General features: G+C 47.4%; 1 protein-coding gene across 8 annotated transcripts in view; it reads right to left on the reverse strand.

Moving 5' to 3' along the window:
- Nucleotides 1–7,874: 7,874 nt before the first annotated feature.
- The window catches only part of ARHGAP23 (Rho GTPase activating protein 23), an 82,690-nt gene continuing 75,941 nt past the window's right edge, over nt 7,875–14,623 (reverse strand). For all 8 annotated transcript variants that reach the window (XM_043469906.1, XM_043469895.1, XM_043469886.1 and 5 more), the window contains one exon: nt 7,875–10,400. In XM_043469906.1, the coding sequence (XP_043325841.1) occupies nt 9,372–10,400 (1,029 nt within the window). In that variant the 3' untranslated portion in view covers nt 7,875–9,371. The remainder of the gene's footprint in view (nt 10,401–14,623) is intronic.

Raw genomic sequence — 14,623 nt, forward strand, 5'->3', positions numbered from 1 at the left:
AGACCCAGCCAAAACAGAAGTTCCTGAGCAAAATCATGACAGACAGTGAGCCGTGCCCCAGGAAGGCAAGCAGGCCTGCAAAGGCGGTGGCTGTGAGTAATGAAGACCCCCTCAGAGAGTGTGACCAGAGGCCCTGAGGTCACATTTGAGGGAAGGTCTTCAGTATCCACAAGGGGACTGTCTGGGAGCTGGTGGCTGGGTGTCCCACACAGAAGGCCCTGAGGTAGGAAGTCATCTGTGGGTTCCAGAAAATGAATGAAACCCAAGTAGATTGAGAATTGGCAAGGGGGCACAGCGTCACAGGAGGTCTTGGTCTTGGACAAATGTAGCAAGGAAGGTGGATTTCTTCTCAGAGCCATTGAACCAATAGGAGGGTCAAGTCAGAAGGTCACATGATCTGACGCTGTTTTTCAGAGTTTACTTATGGCTGTGGTGTGATGAGGTGGCGTGAGGGTGGGGTGCAGATGACGGCTGCCTGAACTCATTCACAGTGAACAATTTGATGGCTGAGGTAGGGGAAACTGAGTCTTAGAGACTTTGTAGCTACAAAGTGATGGAGCTGAGACTCAAACCCATGACTCATCTCTCCTGTTAGCCATGCTTTCTTGGTGCTTTTAATACTCATCATTACACATATTAAGGACTTCCCAGGTGGCTCAGTGGGTAAAGAATCCATCTGCAATGCAGGAGATGCAGGAGACACAGGTTCGATCCCTGGCTCGGGAAGATTCCCTGGAGACAGGCATGGCAACCCACTCCAGTACATGTGCCTGGAGAATCCTATGGACAGAAGAGCCTGGCAGGCTACAGTCCATGGTTGCAAAGGGTCGGACACGATTAAAGCAACTGAGCACACAAACACACATAGTAAGTGTTCATTTAATCCTTACCATATGTGCTATTACCTCCTGTCTACTGATGGGGAGAGTGACTGAGCAAAGGATTTGACTGACCTCAGGTTGGTCTCAGAACCAGATTCTAATTGATAGTAGAAAGGGGGCTTCTTTACCAATAAGAACCTGGGAAGTCCACATATTTTCTCCCTCACCATCTGTACATCTCTGAGGCCCCTGGGAGTGTTCTTCCTCTTTGATCTGAGTGGCTTACGTGATCCTAAACTCACAGGGCAGCAAAGCATCCTTTACAGTGCCAGGACCTTGGGCCCAAGGCCATCATACCCATTAGCTGACATAGGCTCCCTCAACATTCCCTAATGCCGACTGGTTGACAGCCCTCTTAATGCCATCTGGCAGGAAACTCCATCCCATACTCCTGGCCACCTGCCGGGAATTTCACTCAAATCCACAGACTCTCTGCTTCAGCTCAGGCCCACTAATGTAGTCCTTCCACTGGCCCATGTCAGAGAAAAATCCTTATTCCTTTAATTCAACCCAAACAGATTTGGAGTTTTCCTATGAAGTCTATGTCTATCCTCATGCCAGTACCACAGTGTCTTGATTGGTGGTAAGTTTTGAAACTGGGAACTTTCAACTTGGTTTTCTTTTTCAAGATTGTTTTGGTTGTTCTAGGTCCCTCACATTTCCATAGGAATTTTAGGATCAGTTTGTCAATTTCTGCCGAAAAAGACAAAAAAATGGGGATTTTAATAGGGATTGTATTCAATCTGCCATCTTAACAACATAAGATCTTCTGAAACATGGAATATCCATTTATTGAGATCTTTTAAAATTTCTTTCAATGATATTTTAATTTTCTTGGTACAAGTTTTGCACTTCTTTTATTAAATCTATTCCTAGGCATTTTATTATTTTTGATGCTATTATAAATAGAATTGTTTTCTTAATTTCATTTTTAGATTGTTCATTGCTAATAGAAATAAAGTGGGAGGAGTGATAAAGACTTCTCTATTGAGATACAGTTGACATACAACATTGAATCAGTTTCAGGTATACAACATAATGATGGAATATTTGTGTATATTGTAAAATGATCACCATGATGAGTCTAGTTAACATCTCTCACCATCCATAGTTAGAGAAAATTTTATTCTTGTGATGAGAGTTCTTAAGATTTTCTCTCTTAGTAAAGATTTACTCTTTTGCACTCAACTATGCAATACAACAGTATAATTAACTATAGTTGCCAAACTGTACATTACATCCCCAGGACTGACTTTAAATATAACTGAGAGCTTATACCTTTTGACTCCCTTCTCCCATTTCCCCCCATTCCAACCCCCACTTCTGTCAACCACTATTTGTTCTCTGTAAGATTTTTTTATTCCATATGTAATGAGCACATATGATACTTGTCCTTTCTACCTGACTTGTCTCATGTAGCATAATGTCCTCAAGATCTATCCATGTTGTCGCAAATGGCAAGATTTCTTTCTTTCTATGGCTGAATAATATTTCATTTTATGTATATACAATGATTTGTTTATCTATTTATGGTATTTGGGCTATTTCTACCTTTTGGTTATGATGAACAATACTGCTATAAACATTCAGGTACAAGTTTCTGTTGGGACATATATTTTCATTTCTATTGGGTATAAAGCTGGATGTGGAATTGCTGGATCATATGGTAAGTTTATTTTTAATTTTTTAAGGAACCACCAAACTATTTTTCATAGTAGCTGTACTGTTTTGCACTGCCTCCGGCAATGTTCCAGGGTTCCTATTTCTCCATATCTTCAGCAACACTTGTTATTTTCTATTTTCTTGATTTAATCTATCCTGGTGAGTGTGAAATGGTATCTCATTGTGGTTGAGATTTGTATTTTTTAAATGACAAATGAAAATAGAAAAAAAAGAGAAAATTAATTAATTAAAAATTATAAAACTAAAAGTTAGTTATTGGAAAAGATTGACAAAACTGATAAATACCTAGTTAGACTGACCAAGAAAAAAAACTAAATATTTGTCAGTACACAACTGACCTTCTCCAAGAACCAACTTTTAGTTTTATCAATTTTCTCTATTTTTTTATATTTTCTGTTTCATTTATTTCCATTCTTTATTATTTCCATCCTTTGGCTTGTTTTGGCTTTAGTTTGTTTTTCTTTTTCTAGTTTCTTAAGATGCAAGGTTACGGTGTTGATTTGAAATCTCTCTTTGCCAATATGATATTTACAGCTATAAAGTTCCCTCAGAGAGCTAATTTAGCTGCATCCCATAAGCTTTGACATACTGTGCTTTTGCTTTCATTCATCTTAAAGTATTTCTAATTTTCCCTGTGATTTCTTCTTTGACTCATTAGATATTTAGGAGTGTGCTTTTATATTGCCACATGTTTGTGAACTTCCCAAAATCTTCTGTTGCTAACTTCTAACTTAATTCCCTTGTGTTTGGAGAACAAACTTTGTGTGATTTCAATCCTTTTAAACTTATTAAAATTTAAATTGTAATTTAAATGTTCTGGGCATGTTTTATGGCCTAGCTTTTGGTCTATCCTGAAGAATGTTCCATGCACACTTGAGGAAAATGTATATTATATTGTTGGGTGGAAGCTTCTTTGGAGATTGTTAGATCTAGTTGGTTCATAGTATTGTTTACATTTTCTACTTCCTTATTGATCTTCTGTCCAGTGGTTCTAGTCATTATTGAAAGTGGCAATGTCTGACTATTGTTTTGATTTTTGTTTGCTTGTCGGTCACGCCACACAACTTGAGGGGCCAAGGATTGAACCTGTGCCCTGGGCAGTGAAAGCATGGAGCTCTAACCACTGGAATTTTCTCCAACTATTGCTTCGGATTGTCTACTTTCCTTTCAATTCTGTTAGTTTCTGCTTCAGGTTTTGTTGTTAGAAGCATATATTGTTGTTGTTCAGTCATGCAGTCATGTCCCAGTCTTTGCGACCCCATGGACTGCAGCATGCCAGGCTTCCCTGTCCTTCACCATCTCCCAGAGCTTGCTCAAACTCATGTCCATTGAGTCGGTGATGCCATCCAACCATCTCACCCTCTGTTGTCCCCTTCTCCTCCCACCTTCAATCTTTTCCAGCATTAGGGTCTTTTCTAATGAGTCAGCTCTTTGCTTCAGGTGGCCAAAGTATTGGAGCTTCAGCTTCAGTATTAGTCCTTTCAATGAATATTCAGGATTGATTTCCTTTAGGATGGACTGGTTTGATCTCCTTGCAGTCCAAGGGACTCTCAAGAGTCTTCTCCAACACCACAGTTCAAAAGCATCAATTCTTTAGCATTCAGGTTTCTTCATAGTCCAACTCTCACATCCATACATGCTACTGGGAAAACCATAGATTGACTATACAGAACTTTGTTGGCAAAGTAATGTCTCTGCTTTTTAATACGCTGTCTAGGTTTGTCATAGCTTTTCTTCCAAGGAGCATGCATCTTATAATTTCATGGCTGCAGTCACCATCTGCAGTGATTTGAGAACCCAAGAAAATAAAGTCTATCATTGTTCCCATTGTTATCACATCTATTTGTCATGAAATGATGGGACCAGATGCCATGATCTTCATTTTTTGAAGATCGTTTTTTGAAGCATATGTATTTATAATCATTTTATCTTCTTGGTAGACTGACCCTTTTATTCTTATAAAACATCCTTCTTGTCTCTAGTAATGATTTTTTTTTTAAATCTTTAAAGCCTATTTTATCTCATACCTGTATAACCACTCTGGCTCTCTTTCATAACTCTTTTCATCATTTCATATCTTTTTCCATTCTTTCACTTTCAACTATTTTGTGTCTTTGAATCTAAAGTAAAGGTTTTGTGAGCAGCATGTAGTTGGAGCATGTTTTTTAATCTATTCTGCCAATCTCTGTCTTTTGATTAGGGTGTTCATTCCACTTATATTCAACATAATTACTGATAAGGTAGGATGTATGCCCACCATTTTGCTGTTTTTCATATGTCTTATGTTTTTGTTGTTCTTGTAGTCCTTGGTTCCTTCCCTTTTTTTGTGTGAAATAGATATTTTCTAGTGTGCCTTTTTAATTCGCTGTTTTTTTTTTCATTTATAATATTTTGAGAGAGTTATTTTCTTAGTGGTTGCCCTGGGGGTTACAATTAGTATCTTAACTTAAGACAGTTTAGTTTAGATTAATACTAACTTAATTTTCATAACATACAAAAGCTTTGCTTCATTATAACTCCATTTCCTCCTGACTCCTTTATGCTATTATTGTCATAAAAATTTGATCTTTAGGGATTTCCCTGGTGGCCCAGTGGCAAAGACGCCATGCTCTCAGTTCAGGAGTCCTGGGTTTGATCCCTGGTCAGGGAACTAGTTCCCACATGCTGCAGTTAAGACCCGGCAGAGCCAAATAAATAAATAAATGTTTAAAAAAAAAATTTGATCTTTATACATTATAAGCCTGTCAACACAGTTTTGTAATTATCATCATATGCAACTACCTTAAAAAAACAGAGAGTTAAGGACAAAAAATAGAAGAATTACAAATAAAGATGTTTATGGGAATTCCCTGGCAGTCCAGTGGTTAGGACTCCCTGCTTCCATTGTAGAGGGCATAAATTCGATCCCTAGTTGGGGAACTAAAATGCCACAAGCCATGTGACATGGCCAAAAAACAAATAAATAAATAAATAAAAATGTTTATACTGTCTTTCACAATGCCTACATGTTCCCCTTAATAGTGTCCTTTATGTTTTTGTATGGATTCAAGTTACCATCTAGTGTATTTCATTTCAGCTCACCGGACTCCATTATTTCTCATAGGGCAGACCTGCTAATGACAAATTGCCTGCTTTTCTTTAGTGGAGACATCTTCATTTCTCTTTGGTTTTGAAGGAAAGCACAGGGTTTTGATCTGTCGTTATTGTTTAGTTGCTAAGTCATGTCCGACTCTTTTGTGACCCCATGGACTATAGCCTGCCAGGCTCTTCTGCTCGTGGGATTTTCCAGGCAAGAAGGCTGGAGTGGGTTGCCATTTCCTTCTCCAGGGGATCCTCCCGGCCCAGTGACCAAACCTGTCTTCTGCATTGGCAGGCAGATTCTTTACCACTGAACCACTAGAGAAACCTGGTTTTTTATCTATTCTCACGCAAAGCCTCCTATAGCCTGAAGGAAGCCCAGTGGGCAGTAACCCTGTCCTTACGTCTTTCTGGGCTTAGATTTATCCTGCCTTTACCGCTTGTTAGCTGTGTGACCCTGGACAAGTATGTCATCTCTCTGTGCCTAAGAATTCCTCACATATAAAAATGGAGACAACAATGTTGTGGCCATAGCTCCAAAGAGTTTTGGAGGATTAATTAAGGACATATAAAGCCCTTGGGGGCTGGTGTGAGCCCAGGATGACACTAGCTCTTAGCTCATGTGCCAATCAAAAACAACCTCCGGGACAGAGGTGGAAGAAGGAAGCAGATTTCAGTGAGTCACTAAGCTCTTCCCAGTTCCAGGGCTCCTCCCTAGGTTCTCTTTGATGACTGTCATCTGTTTTTCCTACAGATGGCTACTAGTGTCATCAGAGACAGCCTGAAGCTGGCCGGAGCAACTATAGAGACATGACATGGAAGAAAGCCCATCCCAGGTTGTAAGCTTCAGTTCAATTCAGTCACTCAGTCGTGTCTGACTCTTTGCGACCCCATGAATCGCAGCATGCCAGGCCTCCCTGTCCGTCACCAACTCCCGGAATTTACCCAAACTCATGTCCATTGAGTCGGTGATACCACCCAGCCATCTCATCCTCTGTCGTCCCCTTCTCCTCCTGCCCCCAAACCCTCCCAGCCTCAGGGTCTTTTCCAATGAGTCAACTCTTCGCATGAGGTGGCCAAAGTATTGGAGTTTCAGCTTCAGCATCAGTCCTTCCAATGAACACCCAGGACTGATCTCCTTTAGGATGGTCTGGTTGGATCTCCTTGCAGTCCAAGGGACTCTCAAGAGTCTTCTCCAGCACCACAGTTCAAAAGCATCAGTTCTTCGATGCTCAGCTTTCTTCACAGTCCAACTCTCACATCCATACATGACCACTGGAAAAACTATAGCCTTGACTAGATGGACCTTTGTTGACAAAGTAATTTCTCTGCTTTTTAATATGCTGTCTAGGTTAGTCATAACTTTCCTTCCAAGGAGTAGGCGTCTTTTAATTTCATGGCTGCAATCACCATCTGCAGTGATTCTGGAGCCTAAAAAAATACAGTCAGCCACTGTTTCCACTGTTTCCCCATCTATTTGCCATGAAGTGATGGGACCAGATGCCATGATCTTAGTTTTCTCAATGTTGAGCTTTAAGCCAACTTTTTCACTCTCCTCTTTCACTTCCATCAAGAGGCTTTTTAGTTCTTCTTCACTTTCTGCCATAAGGGTGGTGTCATCTGCATATCTGAGTTTATTGATATTTCTCCCGGCAATCTTGATTCCAGCTTGTGCTTCTCCCAGCCCAGCGTTTCTCATGATGTATTCTGCATATAAGTTAGATAAGCAGAGTGACAATATACAGCCTTGACATACTCCTTTTCCTATTTGGAACCATATGTGAATAAGACAAAGGGCAAAATCCACACTGTCCTCTTTATTGTCTGGATCCGGAGTGCCCATGATGACAGCTGGCCAAGAGGGACGCTGGGCTTTCCCAAAGCCTCCTCTCTGCTGACCAGCACCTCTGGACCTTTCTGAAGGTCCAGACAGACCTGAGAAGGAAGGTGCCTGTGCCCTTCCTGGACTCTGCAGGAAAAGAGAGCAGGTGCATGAAAATCCGCAGCGATGAGGGTCAGCACCCTTCCATCTTATCTTCTGTGCCCAAGTCATTGCTCAAGCCAGTCTCCCAGGACACCTCCAAGCTACCAGGAAGCAGAGGTGTGTCTCCACTCTGTCACCACCTGGCCCATCCCCACTGCCCCCGCTCCGTGGGCCAGGTACCTCACTTTTAACCCCTCCCAGCCCCACTCTGTCCCTCTCCTCCCTCCCAAACAAGTGAGACAGCTGACTCGTGCCTCAAGGAAGGCCATTTATTTCCAAGATATAGACTATACTGTTCAGACAGGACTTTTCAGAAGCAGGAAATCTTAGTTGTCGCCTAGAGAGGTGTGTCAAGGACACAGTGAAAGGAGACATGCGGACGTCGGGCAGAGGCTTATCCAACACTGTTACAACACTTTTTTAAATGAGCAAAACATCTTTAAAAATCCTTATAAATTCTTTATAATATGTTACACATTTAGAGACAATATTTACAATAAAGGATGAGGGAGGGAGGATCAAGAAATCTACTTTACAGCAAATCTTTGCATAAAACAAGAGGACCGATAGACGTGGCAGTGGGTTCACAACCCCCTGGGCTTCCCTGGGATGAGTGAGGACATGGGTGGAGAGGCCTGTGATCTGAGATCTATTTACAACTGTGGGGGGAAAAGGGCGCTGGGTCCTGCCCTTCCTGAAGGAGCAGCCCAGCACAGATCCCATCCATCTGTCTGTGTGTGTGTGTGAGAGAGAGAGTGAGCGAGTGAGAGAGAGAGTGAGCGAGTGAGAAAGAGTGTGAGAGACAGACACTCAGACACCAGGGATGTTGTCTACCCTCCCTCTTAAAGGGAAGAAGGTGGGGCCCGTGTGCCTGAGCTGTGGAAGGAGCAGGCACAGCTGGAAGGACAAAAAGAGGGGCAAGAGGTTTAGCAGGGGGGACTCTGGACCCTCCCCAGATGGTCTGGGGCATGGGCAGCTCCCCATGGTCGTAAAGTAAAGATTGGAAAAAGATTGGTGTGGGGAGTAACCCTGGTAAGTGTCAGTCCTGCCTCTGTGGAGGGGCCCCAACCCCCTTCTCTGGCTCTGACCAGCAGCCGGGGAGCAGGATCCCTGTGCAGGGAAGACGGGGAGCCCTGATGGGGCGGGGGAGGAAGGGGCGGGAGTGGCGGGAGTTGCTACTGGAAACACTTGGACAGTGAGGACACACACTCGCACACACCACCCCCCTCCCCCCACGGACACTATCACCCTACCTCCTCTCCCCCAACATACATACACACACACCCCCACCTTAGCTGGCAGCTAGGAGCTAATGCGGGCAGGGAGGACAGAGGAAAGGCGTGAGGAGCCAGCATCACCCAGTGTCTTCTCCTTAGTCTGAGCCTTAGGGGCTCCCTATCCACACCCCATGGGCCGATAAGGGTCCCTAAGTGCAGACACAAGGCCCAGAAGGGCACACTTATCCAGGGGCCAGAGACGTTCACAGCCCTGCACGGAGCCGCAGTAGCCTAACCCTTCTGGGTCTCCTCAGCCTCGGAGCCCCTGCCCGCCGCTCACGCTCCGTGTCCAGCCCCGGCTTCTCCGCTGGCCACGCCCGACCAAATCCAGCGCACAAACCAGAGACGCAACCTCAGCGCCCCCCACTTGCACCCGGATGCTCCCATGGGCGACCAGAGAAGGGGTGCAGGCAAAGACGACTCCTGGGAAACCAAGGGGCTCCGGGGGGTTGGCCGGCGCGGGCGGTGTCACAGACACTGATGGAGGCGGGAGGCGGCCGAGCGGCGCGGGGGCTGGCTCTGCGGGGCTCCCGGGTCCCCGGGCGCGGGCGGCAGAGAGGCGGCTGTCGACGGGGCCCGCGCCTTGGTGGACTCCAGGCTGCTGAGGCCCGAGTCCTTGTTGTCGCTGTGCGCCCGCGGGCCCGCGGCCTCCGGGGGACCCCCGCCTCCCAGCTCCTTCCACTCGTTGAAGTTGAGGTCGGTCAGCGGGCTCTGCACCACCACTGTGTGGCGGCGCCAGCTGCTCCGGCGCCTCCGCGTCTCGGGGGACAGCGGCCGCCGCAGCCGCACGGCCAGCAAGTCGTCGGCGGTGCCGCGGAGGCGCAGCCGCAGCGCCTCGAGGCGCGAGGGCCGGGAGCCCAGCGCCGCCGCCGCCGCCGCCACGGCCGCCGGGGGGCGCAGCGACTCCTGGCTGCTAGACGAGGCCGAGCCCGGCAGCCCAGCGCCCGCGCCCGCGCCCTCGCCGTCCGCGCGGCTCCGGGCCAGGCGGCGCCGCGCCAAGGTGTCGCCGGGCATCAGGTGGTGCGAGCTGAACGAGGGCCGGCGCGCCGGGCGCCCCCCGGGCCCCGCGCCGCCCTCCGTGTCCGTCTCCACGTGGCTCAGCTCGCTGCGCTCGTCGTCCGCCTCGTCCCCCGCGCCCGCCCGCCGGCCCCCGGCGCCCGAGCACACGCTGCGGTCCATGGTGGACAGGGTGGAGTAGCCCGAGACGATCGAGCGCGTGTCGGCGGCCGGCCGCTCCTCCGGCGCCGCCTGGGGGCTGAGGCGTCCGGGGGCCTCGGGGGCCGCGGCTCCCGGCCGCTGCCCCTCCGGCCGGTCCTGGGCCCCCGGCGCCGGCGCCCCCGCCTCAGGCTTGTGCGCTTCCTGCTCCGAGTCGTCGTCTGTGCTGCTGCCCAGTCCCCGCGCCTCCCGCCGCTTCTTCCGCTTGCGGTTGACCGCCGAGATGAAGGAGATCGCCAGCATCTCCCGGGTGTACGGCTCCTTCTTGGGGGCCCATGAGCCCTGTGCGGGAGACAGGTCATTGTGCCGGAGGCGCCCTCCAAGCTCCAGCCCCTACACCCCCCACACCACAGCACCTAATCTCCACAGGGCCAAGCCAAGCCCAGCACCCCCACCGGCACCGTCCGCTGTTCCCTCCGGGACGGCTGTCCCGACCAGATCCGCCCTAGAGCCTACCACCCCCGCCCCCTCAATTCTGAAGCCTCCTTGGCGCCTCCTCTGGTCTTAATCCAGACTCGGAGCTTTTTCCTGCGAGCTGGGGGTTGGTTTCTCACCTCGCCCCAACTTTCATTCCATTCTCCACATCCAGTGTCGCATAAATCGTTTTAGACTCCAGCTCTACTAATAACAGACTCTAAACAGCGAAATGACACTTGACAGTTTGAACCCATTTCCACGTGTACTATCCTGGGTTATGATACCAGAGCCTGCACCTTTCTCTGACAGCAACTGTTCCCTCCCTTCCTCTCCACTCAGTCTCACCAGGAAACCTGCCTTTTCACCTACTCAGTGGGAACAGCCTCTCTATGGCAACCTGCCCAAGTTCATGTCCCTTCCCACAGCACCCTAAGCATCTCTGTGGTCCCACCAGCACCCTGCTGGTGGCTCAGATGATAAAGAATCTGCCTGCGATGCAGAAGACCCGGGTTGGATCCCTGGGTCAGGAAGATCCCCTGGAGAAGGGAATGGCACCCACTCCAGTATTCTTGCCTGGAGAATTCCATGGACAGAGGGCTACAGTCCATGGGGTTGCAAAGAGTCGGACAGGACTGAGTGACTAACATTTTCACTTTTTTTTTTTTCTCACCAGCTCTCCACCTCCACAATCCCCAACTCCAGATCAGTCCAACCACCAGTTCTGCTGCCAAAAGTGGCTTAAGAATCTTGCACAATCCAATGGTTTGGATTGAAGCCACTCCCAAATTGTGGTTTACAGCTGCAACGTGGGCAGCTTTCTGCCACTGTTCTCACTGCTGAGCCCGTGGGTGTTTTTTGGTCCTGGCCTTCCATGATCCCCTAGCAGAGCCCAAGCTGCCCATCACTGCCTCCTCCACCTGGTTTTTAATCCTGCCTTTCTGGCCTGTCCTCTGTCTCCTGGGAGGCTTGTTTTCTTCTTCTTACCCCTTAAGAAGCCATGTTCTCAGGGCTCTGTTCTCAGCCCCCTTTTTCTTCTCTCTCCCTGGGAATATCCTGCCCCCGAGGTCTCCCTCTCCAACACCAAATTCTTTATTTCTCGAGCTCCATCCAGAACTCCTCTTCCAACTGCAAATCTGTCTCTACCAAGGGGTCTGCCAGCACCTGAAACTCACCTACCTGGAAACACATTACATTCCCTACCCCTGCCTTAGACTGCCAACATTCACGTCCTCACCTCACGTGACTCTGACTCCTCCCTCTCCCCTCCTCCCTCTAGATTCTCCAGGAATGATTCCCAAAGTGGTTCATCCCCATTATCCTGTGTTCAGACCCTCACCCTGCCTTTTCTAGACCTTTGTGCCCTCTCCAAACAGGACTCCCTGCCTCCACCCTTACGTCATCCCAGCCCCTCCCCCTTAAGAGCAGTCAGTCCTTCTAAGGCAAGGCAAGAATCTGACTGCCTCCAGCCTCTGCAGGACGAGACCCCCATGAGGATAAAGCACAGACACAGGGCCCTCAAAACCTGCCTGGGGTCCCTCTGCCCTGTCCCCAAATGAACACAGCCGTCACTCAGGCGATGAAGACCCTTCCCTTGATAGGGCCGCACTTTAACACTGGCAGCTCTTAGTTGCCCCCCCACACTCTGTTTATGGGATGAACTCTTACTCCGCCTACTAGGTACAGCGCAAATACAGCATCCTCTGTACGGCAGCCTCCCACCCAGCTCCTTTAGGCTGAGCTGGGAAATCCCTTCTCTACCTGTTCCATAGACCTTTGAAAATACACATATAGCAGCTCTTTCTCACATCAGAATAGCTTTGTTTCCACATCATCTGTATCAAACCCTGGGTCCTCTGAGAGCAAGGTCGCGTGGCTCGTGTTTGCATCATGACTCCTAGCATAGTGCCTGTCACAGAACAGGCACTTGAGAAATGTTAAGTGATTAAACAAGTAGGTGAACCAACGTAGGAAGCTCAGTAGAAGCAGATGCTGGGACTGGTCCCCTGCTGGGCTGGAATGAATGACCTGCCCGCCACCCCTTCTCACAGGCCACCTCCTGTTGCAGCCACAGTGTAACAGGCACACCTCAGAGATACTGCTGGCTCAGTTCCAGACTACAGCAATAAGGCACATACCGCAATGAAGTGAGTCACATGAATTTTTCGGTTTCCCAAAGCATATGAAAGTTATGTTCACACAGCAGTCTATTAAGCATGCACTAGCACTAACGTCTAAAAAAGTGGACATACCTTAATTTAAAAATACTTCATTGCTGAAAAACACTAAACATTACCTGTGCCTGCAGGGAGTCATAATCTTTTTGGAAAAGTAACATCAAAGATCACTGATCACAGAATACCATAATGAATATAATTATCATGAAAAAGTTTGAAACAGCACAGGAATTATCCAAGTGTGAACACAGACACAATGTGAGCAAATATTGTTGGAAAAATGGTGCCAATAGATGTGCTCAACATAGTGTTGCCACAAACGTTCAATTTGTTTTAAAAAAAAATGCAGTAGCCATAAAGCACAAAGGAAAGTGTAAGAAAATGAGGTCTGCCTGCAGGGGACGGAGACACAGCGCTGCCTCCCATGACCGCCGCCCTCTCTCATATCAGTTAGCTCTGAGAAAATCAGAGTCTGTCAGGGATTCAGGATTCACAGGCCTGTGGCTCCTGGGCCATGGCTGCCCACATGGTGTAACTCTAGAAGGCACGACCTGAAGCTGTGTGAGGTGCAGCACTGCTACAACCAGCCTGAGGCACATGGTGGCCTCTTCCCTGGCCTTCTTTCCTGGCCTGTGCTCTCTGGGAGACCTGAGAGACCTCTGGGCTCATCTGATCAAATTACACTCTCATCCTGGTGAGTTACAGAAGCAATGAAGTCAGAAATGGTCACTTCTAGGGAATACAGAGGTCAGCAGGTTCACATAAAGGTAGAGGGGTCAGTCCAAAAGAGGCTACAGGAAACCAGAGGTCTGGCATGAGCAAGGGGTGGAAGTAACAAGGAACTAGATTCAGGTCACTATAATTAATTTGCTCCCTGCCATGGCAGTCTTGTGATGGAGTGAGCTCCCTATCACCAGAGGTGTGCAAGCAGAGGCTCTATGAAGAGGTTACAGTGGACTTCTGCACCAGACTGGAGCAGCCTTCCTTCCTTCTGGGCTTTCATCTGACATGTAATGAACTAACAAACATGTATTATAAATAATGAATATATAATATATGTATGTATATGTTAATATATAATGAATATGACTGGATAACATAATGTGCTTGGTGTCAGGCACACTGATTTTGCTGAGACTCAGCCAGGGCTTAGAGATCCAGAAAGAAATGAGCCCAGTTTGACCAGCCAACATTTAGCTGATTTCACCCACTACTATGGACAGAGCTGTTCCCCCAACCAAATTCATGTGTTGAAGCCCTAAGCCCCCAGTGTGATGGTACTTGGGGTATTTGGGAGGTAATTAGGTTTATATGAGGTCATGAGGGTGGGGCCCTTATGGCTGCATTAGTGCCCTTATAAGCAGAGAAACCAGAGAGCTTGCTCTTTGTCTCACACACACACCTGTTCACTTTCTCTCTGCCACATGAGCACATGGTGAGAAGGCAGCCATCTACAAGCCAGGAAGACAGTTCTCACCAAAAACTGACCATGCTAACACCTTGACCTTGGACTTCTAGTCTCCAGAACTGTGAGAAAATAAATTTCTGTTTTTAAGCCACCCAGTAGGTGGTATTTTGTTATGGCAGCCAGAGTTGATTAAGACACACCCCTGGCCTTCAAGCTCTAACCTAACAGTCGGGCAGGGCTCATCTGGGGCAGGCATCCTTGCCTTACTGGCAGGCTCTGGAACAGGCAACTAGCTGCCTATGAGACCTGGTTCAGAGAACCAGCTTAGGCTTCATTGTTTTCAATTTCATTGATTTCAGTTCTTATCTTTATTATTTCCCTTCATTTGCTTTGGGCTCTGCAAAGACCTTAAAAACAATCATTATATCACTCATAGTTGTTGTTAACCCCATTTATGAGGAGAAATATTATCCTCATATTTATGAGGAGAAATATTATCCTCATAA

The sequence above is a fragment of the Cervus canadensis genome, chromosome 1, assembly GCF_019320065.1.
Source record: "Cervus canadensis isolate Bull #8, Minnesota chromosome 1, ASM1932006v1, whole genome shotgun sequence".
Lineage (NCBI taxonomy): Eukaryota > Metazoa > Chordata > Mammalia > Artiodactyla > Cervidae > Cervus > Cervus canadensis.